The 10,419-nt window shown below is 39.3% G+C and overlaps 1 protein-coding gene across 1 annotated transcript; it reads left to right on the forward strand.

Moving 5' to 3' along the window:
* Positions 1–2,828: 2,828 nt before the first annotated feature.
* Positions 2,829–3,788, forward strand: LOC101529138 (olfactory receptor 52Z1P). Its single transcript, XM_004589959.2, has one exon. The coding sequence runs from the start codon at positions 2,829–2,831 to the stop codon at positions 3,786–3,788; it is 960 nt and encodes a 319-aa protein (XP_004590016.2).
* The last annotated feature ends 6,631 nt before the right edge of the window (positions 3,789–10,419 follow it).

The following is a 10,419-nucleotide window of genomic DNA, read 5'->3' on the forward strand; positions in this document are numbered from 1 at the left end:
TTCCATAACAGTTGATTGTATTTCTGGGTCATTCTAATGCTGACCTATCCTACAATAAGGCCCATGTAAGAGGAAGGCAGACGGGAACCTTGACATTTCAAGGGAAATACTTAGTCACCTTCAAAGATATATAAAATACTCCTACATGTGGTGTTAAAGCATCTTTTCAGACTCCTTGGAAAGAACACAACTGTACTCCCACCAGGAAGTTGTAGCATGTAAAGACCTAGGCACATAACTTCATTTATTAACTTGGGTGTCAGAGAGTACTGTGCAGAGAAAAAGCATACGTCGTAGAGAGAGAGAGAGAGAGGCAGTAGTTAAGGATGACGCTCCCTAAGGACTATGTACTCAAATCAGCTGTGGGCCGTTGCTTTCCATGAGACAGACACAAGGCAAGCCTTAGAGGCCAAAAATCCTGGCCCAAGAGATGCTTAACAAAGAGGTATAAATAGTTTCAGATTTCCTAGCTGTGGTTTGATCATGGGCTTGGTTTTGTTTTTTTCTTCTACTGTTAAATACCTGCAGGATCTTGGCAAATACAAGTAAGTAAGCTTGGGTTATGCTCACTGAAGATGAGAGGTTTAATTTAAAAAATGTAACTGTGGTTATGCAACAAGGTGGAGGAATCCACCATGGGGGGAGGATTTGGGGAGGAGTGGGGAGAATCCCAGTGCCTATGAAACTGTGTCATATAATGCAATGAAATTAATGAATAAATTTTTTAAAAAAGTTAATATTAGGTAATTTTTTCCAGGCTCACAGACCTAGAGTGAAACTGATCTAGTATTCAAATCCTATTCTTTGTTTTTCTAGCACTATGGTGCCTCTGCGTGTGTATTCACAATCTGATCAGAATATGTCATCATAATACAGCAGACCAGTGCTAGAAAGAGTGCAGGCCTGCACTGAGTAGACAGAGGTGATAACATTACAAGGGCAAAAAGAAAGGAACGGAGGGAGGAAGAGAGAGAGAGAGAGAGAGAGAGAGAGAGAGAGAGAGAGAGAGAGAGAAACTAGTGCCACAAAGGATGACCAGAGGGGTTAGAAGAAAGCCTGAGGAATTTTAGCACATGTGCTGCCAAAGTGAGTACTAACCTGAGGAATTTGTTTTTCCTCTTGCTTGCCAGCAGCATTGAAGGGGGAAGGCATTTCTTTCTTTCATTTTAACTTTTTTCTCACTCATAATGTCCTTCTGAAGCCTCATTGCAGTTATCCACCCCCTCTGTGACCACACTTCCCTCATGTTTATGGCTCTGGTTTAGAGCTATATCAAGCATGCTTCATCATCAGTTTTCTTTTTCTTAGAGATGCAAAAATCTCATTCTAAAAAAATGAAGTACCAACAGAAATTAATACAAAACAATTGGCTTACGTGAAGAAATTTGATGCATAGACTTACGTACATTCAAATGTTATTTTAACGAATTCTATGCCATTTTAAGGAAAGAAACATATTGGCTGGCCAATTTGGATATTATACATAGAACAACTCAGAAACAGTTTCCAAATATCTCCATCATATAAAAGGAGCAGTGAGACTACTTAATGCTCAATGAAACTGAAAATAAAGGAGCCAAACCATACCAAGCAATGGTTAGTAAACTAAACTGCAGCAGAATTAAGGGATTAAAAAGAAGTAATTTCTTAACCCTGTGGACCATGTCAGTATATAAATTTCGCTAGACTTCGATTGAAGAACAGGTCTGATGGAGGATAGACACCACCTGTCTTTAAGATATTTTGTTCCTTTTCCTATTCTCATTCATCTATCTGTGTCTGTATCTGTCATATCTTTACTTTTATTTATCTATGTATCTATCTTTCACCTATTATTTATTTACTACACCTTTAGCTACCGATATAGAGGCTGTCCAGCTGGTCTATTTATTTGCCTCTGCTTTGATCCACATTCTTCAGTGATTGGCAATTAGGAAATAGTCCAAATCCTGGTTAATAACCTGAAAACACTAAGTAGTATGTTGCTGTGGTAGTGTACAAAAATACAAAATGTATCATCTAATTTACTTCCAGTGATACAAGTGACATAAAGCAGAAAAATTTCACTGCAAACCAGAAATACTCATTTGAGTACAGCTCAGTTTACAGGTATACAGTACTTAGATTATTAACACCACATCCTCTAGCTTGGAGGAATGGACTGATTGTCAGATAAGGATCAAAACTAATTTACCTCTGAATGCTCAGTGGCTGGCATAGGACATAGCATCAGTGATCCATCAGGGTAAAAAGGCCATATGGAATCTATTCTTTACCTTATGCCATAGGGGTGCAACTCAGTTTTATATGTACTTTCCTCTGAGATATTATCAGTGATGTATTTTTGCAGCAAGTTTTATTTTGATAGGAAGTATTGGGTAGTGTTTAAAGTCAGAGCTTTCATATTTGCCTTGTCTGGGTTAGAATTCATAGGAATGTAGGATAAGAAGCTTTACGTCCCTGGGGCTGTTTTTCCCATATCTACCAATCATAGTATTCATGCCTTGGGTTATACAACAAAGCTTCCAACAGCTTCCAACATCTTCATATTTATTAAGTACTATGACACATACATCAAACTGTAACTTATTTGTTCAAGATGGTTGAATTAATTATTTGACAGATTTTAGGTCAGCTAATACATGTTACTGTCTTTTCACACAGAAGATACCAGGAAAGAGACAATTGATCAGACTTCTGTCAGCCTAAGCTGGTGTCCTGAATCCTCAACCTGGTCTATGGCCATATCACCCTGAACGTGCCCGATCTCGTCTGAATCCTCAACCTTGTGGTCCTTCATCAGAGGTTCTAGATAACACAGGGCACAGATGGCACTTGCCTTCCACAACCACACCATTCCCCAGGATGCATGGTATATCCTGACTGGAATCCCAGGAATGGAGTACTTGCACCCTTGGATTTCCATCCCTATCTGTTCTATGTACATTGTGGCAGTTGTGGGCAACGTCTCTTTGATTTTCCTGATAGCGATCGAGAGAAGTCTCCATGAGCCCATGTATCTCTTCCTTTCCATGTTGGCTTTAGCAGATGTGCTGCTTTCCACAGCCACAGCCCCCAAGATGCTGGTCATCTTTTGGTTCCATTCCACTGCTATATCATTTGCCAGCTGTGTAACCCAGATGTTCTTCATACATTTCATCTTTGTGGCAGAATCTGCAATTCTCTTGGCCATGGCATTTGACCGCTATGTGGCCATCTGTGACCCACTGAGATACACCACAATCCTAACCTCTTCAGTCATTGGGAAGATTGGCATAGCAACAGTGGTAAGGAGCTTAATGATTTGCTGTCCATTCATCATCCTGGTATATCGACTGACATATTGTGGGAGAAACATCATTCTTCACTCCTACTGTGAGCACATGGGCATTGCCAGATTGGCCTGTGACAATATTAATGTCAACATCGTTTATGGCCTGACAGTGGCCCTACTCTCTACAGGACTGGATGTAGTGTTCATCATTATGTCCTACACAATGATCCTACACACAGTATTTCGGATACCTTCCTGGGCTGCCAGATGTAAGGCTCTTAACACATGTGGTTGCCACATCTGTGTCATCTTTATGTTCTATACACCTGCATTTTTTTCATTTTTTGCCCATCGTTTTGGAGGTAAAACCATCCCACATCACATACACATCCTCGTGGCGAACCTCTATGTGGTGGTGCCACCTATGCTCAATCCCATCATTTATGGCATAAAGACAAAGCAAATTCAAGATCGCATTATTTTATTCTACTCCTCTGTTAACACATGTTGCTGAATTGAGCAATAATGGTAAATACTGAATATTTCTGAATAAAGCTCTCTCAAAATGTTTAGTGAGGAAAAAACCATAAATAAATTCAATTCAATAAAGGACACCTACAAGGACAGTATTTGCCAAGAATTCCACTACATTTCTCAAAGTTACTGAGAAGACACATTAAAGTCATGATCTTATGCTCATAGGATAACATCCCTTATTTAATAATACAATCTTACTTTTTATAGGCTTTGTCTTAGATTCTGAGCTATGTGATAGTATACCCACCTGTATTTTCATTGTGCTTGCATTTCCTTGATAAATGTTTACTTCTCAAACCTTATGCTTTTTGTTTTGCTTGAATATTTCCTTTGTTAGCATGAAGATGAGTTTATTGTACTACCCATTCTAAAAGTTCATTATTTCATCTTAATAACAATTTACTTTTATTTTTCAAAATAATATTTGCAAGTGTTAGGCTCTAAAAAATGTCTACTGGCATTCCATTATCACTCATTTTAAATTGTCTTCAGGATGCAAAAGGTAAATTAAGAAAGACCAATATTTAGGGTTAATTGATTTTTCCTAGCTAGAGCTAGAAAATGAGAGTAGTGAGTCACTGAACTTTGTAACCCTGAGAATTTCCGCTGATAAGTAAAACACCCTCATGCGCTTGGCTGATATATGAGCCAAGAATGGGAGGCCACCATACAAATTTTTGTCATCTTTTGGGGGTAATCCAAAGCTCTCTCTTTTAAAAAAATGTTTATTATTCCATGAATGTATAAACAATGACTTTAAGCTGGTCAATCTCCTTTCCATTGGGCTCACAAAGTGGACCACTTTCATTGCAGCAGGTTGGTGCTTTCACAGAAGCCAGACACTTATCTCTTTGGCTTCCTTCTTTTAATGATCATTTTCCTTCACACGTTTCAGGAAGCTCTCTCAGCTTCTCAAATGTTCATAATGCTCAGTATGTACAAATACCATTCTCATAGCAAAAATCTTTCCTTTATCATTTTTTTTCTATTTATAAAAAATTATTTTATGATACAGTTCCATAGGCTCTGGATTATTCTTTCCCCTTCCCCCCACTGATCTCCCCTATATTATTGTAACAGTATTGTTCTCCATAAACAGTTATAAGTTCATTTTTCTGCTTTTTAAGTGTATCTTGACACTGCAGGCATGGATGATGGTAAAGAATTCAGCATCTGATTGTCAAGATATACTCAACAATTTCATTGGGAGTCCATCTTTGATCTGGAAGTAGAGATGCATACTGCATTATATCCTCACATCTGGATATGATAGTCTCTATTACACAGTTACTGTACATCCCTTTAAATGAAAAGCCACAAAAAACGGGAAGAAAAATAAGAATTTACAATGCCATGAAGTTAAATAACATGCTATTGAATCACTAATGTGTTGCTGAAGAAATAAAAAATAAAATCAAGGAACTTCTTGAAGAAAATGATGCTAACATATGACCTATGAGTCAGTGAAGAACTTAATATGAGAAAAAAAACTGTTTCAAAGAAATGAAAATAGAAACAAAAGCATTGAAATCCATGAGATATAGTTTCTGCTGACCTTTGCTTGTGTCTCCTGTAGGCAACAGGCAAATGAGTTTTGTTTTTGATCCAGTCCACTAATTTATGACATTTGATCGATGAGTTTAAGTCAGTTACATTCAGAGTTAGCATAAATACGTGGTAATTTGGTCATGTCATCTTAGCAATTAGTTGTTCATTGTTTGATTTAATATTCTGCTGTCATTTTACTGGGATTTTCTCCACATTTGCCTTTTGTTTTGGTGGGTGCTATTCCTCTTCTCTTCAAGAGTATATCTTTAAGTGTCATTTGTAGGGCAGGTCTGGAAGCAGTGTATTCTTTGAGCTTTTCTTTATAGTGGAAGAATTTTATTTCCTTTTCAAAGACAAGGAAAGCTTTGCTGGATAAGTTATTATGGGCCAATGATTTTTTTCATTTTAGAATCTGGAATATGTCACTCTATTCTCTTCTGGCCTGTAGAGTTTCCTCTGAAGATCAGCTGTGAGTCTGACTGTGATTCCTCTACAGGTCAATTGATTTTTTTGCCATGTATTCATGTCTTCCTCAGTTAACCCTGAGGTTTGCTAAGGCTTTTGCTCTTTTGCAAGGGAGTCTTCAGTAATATTCATCGTGCTTGGATTCCCCCCGCCCCTTCCCAAACCCTCCCCACGCGGTGGATTGCTCCACCTTGTTGCAGTACCATAGTTCAAATTCAGTTGAGATTCTTTCATTGGAGGTATTTACCAAGCATAAAGCCCAGCGTCTTCCCAGTGCATATAAAAATGTGTCATATAATGCAATGTAATTAATAAAAAAAACTGAAAAAAATATTCATCATGCTTCTGTCTCTTCTTTTGCTCTTGGTCATTGTACTTCTGGTTATCAGATTCTTCCCCTTAGGGCAGGCTTTTAAGCTGCATCACCCCCAGGTCTACAGTTCAATTTTACTGATTGCAGTTATTACCTGATGGCTACCATGGTGGCTGGAGAAGGGTGGAGTTTGCCTCCAACCAAACCCAGAATGGATGGCGGAATTCTGGCAGGCCCCTCAGGCAGTGAGACCACCGTTGCACCAATGAGGGGCACACACCAACATTCCCCCACCAATGAGGGCCGAGGCAACCCGTTTCAGCTTCCATGTCAAGAGTTTAAAAGGGCCCCTTCGCTGTCTCTTCTGTGCTCTTCTTCCTCCGCAGCTCACTCTTTCACATCTGTTCTTTCTGCTGCATGGGGAAGGGAAGCCCATGACTGTGGTTCCCTGAAATAAAGGCCATCTAAATTATTTTCATATATTTGGCTGAGTTATTCTTTTCCTGGTAGTCGGTGAATGTAACATTTGGCAAGCGGCGAATCTAACAGTACCTAGTTCTTCATTTGAAGTCACTTGTACCCCTCCCTCCAATGAATTTCAAGCTTGGGATTTAGTGTTAGATTTACACCATGGTCTCCGTAGCCCCAGCTCTTGGCTCACCAGTCTCCACTTCCTGTGATCCCATGCTGTGGCTGCATAGTTGCCTGTATAATCTTTCTTCCACTTCCTGGTTGAGCAGTGGCCAGGATTAGGGAGATGCCAGTTGTCCCCAGTAACTGGTTTGTTGGTGGTGCTGGTTTTGCCAGAACCTACTGGCTATTAGGTCCGAGGACCACCTGGACCTATTTTGAATGGGACCCATAAGATACCAAAGTCAGTACTAGTTTCTCAGTTGGACCAATGCATTGCACTGAGCTAGAAGTGAGTTCATTCCCAGCTCAGTGCTTGCATAACTCACTGTTGTTCCTCCAGTCCCACAGCCTTTGCTTACATTGTATAAAATGGCACCTGATCTTGTGTTGGTAGAGTTCTAGCTCTGCTGACTGTTAGGTTTGGGGGCTACCAAAATCTATTTTGGGTGAAACCTGTAGGGTGAAACGTCAGTACTATTTTCCCTGTGGGACCAATGCAATGCACTGAGCCAGAAACAAGTTCATTCCTGACTTAGCACATATGCAGCTTGCTGTCATTCCAGTCCCACGGCCTTTTCCCCACTACATTTGATGTGGTTCTGGTGAGGGTTTGGACTGTGAAATCCATCCTGTCTCTGCAGTGCTTGCTTGGAGTCTGCTGCTCTGCCTCTGCTTCTGGGTGAGCAAATCACACGAATCAGCAGGATGGGCAGTTGTTTGTTCACCTCCTGACTCCCAGTGAAGTCCCCTTAACACCTGGCTGCCAGCGGAGCTCTGGAGGCTGGTGGAGCTCGGATCACCACTTGTTGAGTACTCCTGGGATATCTGGTAACTGTAACACCACTCTGTTGCCTCCACCACTTCCCCATGTCTGTTATTCTCCAGGTGCCCCTCTGCCATCATCCTGTCCTCTCCTATTTCCTAGAATCGGCCCTCTCTGCTTTACCCTGTCTAATTATTCTGCATCTGTTTAAATGTGTCCTTACCCTATTCTACCATCTCTCTCTTCTTTTTATTTATTTAATTAATTAATTTATTTTTTATTGATTAGATTGCATTATGTGACACAGTTTTATAGGCACTGGGTTCCCCCCCACCCCTCCCCCCCATGGCGGATTCCTCCACCTTGTTGCATTACCACAGTTCAAGTTCAGTTGAGATTCTTTCATTGCAAGTGTATACCAAGCATAAAGTCCAGCATCTTATTGTCCAGATAAGTTCAACAGTTTCTTGGGGAGACCATCTCTGGTCTGAAGGTAGAGCTGGCAGAGTATCATCCCGATCAATTAAAAGCCCCGACATTACATCAATAACAATTTACAACGTTATAGAATTAGTTGACATGGTATTGAGTAACCAATATGTTAAAAGAGAAAAAAAAAAGAATGCAAGTTCTGAAGCACATCCTGTGGCTTCTACATTGACATTTTAAGTATTAGTTTATATACAACTGGTTCTACACACCTTAAAATGGCTATAGATTACTATTCAGCTGTCTCATGTCTTTATAACTTTAGTATTTAGCAGTTTATAATGTTGAAGCATGATTTTGCTGAACCTGGCTGTTCATCTTTCTCTTCTTTAACTTGTTGTTCACAACAATGCCAGCAATGTGCTGAATAGTTTGGTAGTGTTCTCATTTTGATAGGGTAACATTTATGGAACATTCTTCTCTGAACAGTGAACATTTCCTTGATGTCTACAATGCCACCCTTAAAGGTGCGTAAATGTGGTTAAAGCAATAACTGGATGTTTTTTTCAAAGGCCTAGAGAACATGTACTGTGTGTCTCTCTTCATTCTCTTTGTGTTTGTTATCTTAACCAACCACTGGAAGGTGGTGGTTCCAGCCAGAAGGCAATATCTGTTTCTTAAGTGAAAACGTTGTATTTTCTGGTTCATTGAGATCTCACCAAGTGTAATGTATGGCAAAGTAACATGATACACATTTATGAATAGATAATAGTACACTAGAACAAATGGCAGCCAAGATCGGGGCTGAAAACAGAACCAACCCAGCGATTGCAACCACCAGCTGATCAGGGTAATGGACTGTGGTGGGTCCTATACTTGCTAGTACATACAAGAATCTGGTCTGGGAACACCTCAGACAAAGTTTCTTTTGGGGATCTCCCCAATCGAAATGCTGGACTCAGAACTCTAACCAAGAAAAGACGGAAGACAGAACAGGTCAATCCATCACCTCAACTATATGTTGGCAGCGAAATGCTGGACAAATGGAGACTCTATGATGGACTATGTCAATCAGTGGATTCTTCAATGACCTCATCGTGCTTGGAGTGGCGAGATTGGCAGCGATTCAGAACTGGTGAACTATCAAAACCACTTGAGCAAAGATCTCAGAGCATGCCCCACATCGGGGACCTGGGAGGGTGGGAGACGGGGTGGGGCTTCTCCCTCAATATTCCCTTTACCTCAGATATATGAAAGAAACAATATGGAAATAATAGTCTTACCCACTTTCCTATAGCCCTTGAACCTTTTTATCCTAATTAACAATGTAAAGATTGTCAAAAATATGATTTTTTAAAAATGCAGAAAAAAATCAAAGCTTTTTATTTTCTGCCTTCCTCTTATAATTTTTACTACTTCAAAATTTTAGTCTTGCAACCGTTGTATAATACTTACTAGCAACGTAAATCACAGATAATAAGTGAGTATAGCTGAACTCTGTAAAGTTTCTTAATTATTATCTGTATAATGACATGTACATAACTTAATATCTTTAAGCAAGATGTAGTAAGGCATAATCACATGTGCTCATTCACGCTTGTTAGATGTCTAAGCACACCTTGGTTGCAATCAACACTGTCACCACAATGAGCATTGTAGACATTTCCACTCTCTTGGAAATGGTTCCTTTCCACCTATTCCTGAACCTCCTCTTTCCTAAGCCCAATTCCTCATAGACACTAATGTGATTGCCAAGACATAGTTTTGCCTTTGAGAGCAGATCATGCCAATGAGCTCTGGATGAGCCTAACTGTTACACTAGACTTCTTTCAGTCAGATCATGCTTTGGAGGTTCATCTTTGTTGTTGGCTGTATTCATAGTTCATTAATATTCTTGAATGCTGTTGCATCATAGACAAGAAACTTTCTTCAACCTTGAATTGACTTTTTGCTCTTTTGTAATTTTAATGTAATGGCCTTGCACACATTCACAACTTTGATTATGAAATCATAAAAGCATTTACCCCAAATTGATGGATCCAAGTTTTAATGTTCATATAATTATTATTAATAATGATCACAGAAATAATAACAACTATGAAATAACACTTCTGTTTATTTGTCAGATACCTGCTTTATGCCAGACATGTTGAAAGTTAGCAAACTAACTACTAGCAACTCAGAGCAAAACTGAGTCAAAATCACAATAATTCAAATTCATAAATAAGAAAATTATGCTAACAGAAATTTAAGCTAATAGACTGTACTGCAGGGACAATTTGGTTTAAAGTGAGCACTTTCATCAGGGATAATACTGTTCCATCGATGTCCTAGCTGATAGTCCTGTTTTCCCATTTTTTACTGGGGGCTGTGTCCATACTGTGAGCTAATAATTTTAAATTATAAATAACTATAAATATGCAGTTTTGAATGAGTTACAATTGAAGCCTTTTTTAT

The sequence above is a fragment of the Ochotona princeps genome, chromosome 4, assembly GCF_030435755.1.
Source record: "Ochotona princeps isolate mOchPri1 chromosome 4, mOchPri1.hap1, whole genome shotgun sequence".
NCBI classification, from domain to species: domain Eukaryota; kingdom Metazoa; phylum Chordata; class Mammalia; order Lagomorpha; family Ochotonidae; genus Ochotona; species Ochotona princeps.

Excerpts from the sequence above, each read along its gene's own strand:
- LOC101529138 (XM_004589959.2), top strand. The coding sequence starts at position 2,829 with ATGGCACTTGCCTTCCACAACCACACCATTCCCCAGGATGCATGGTAT.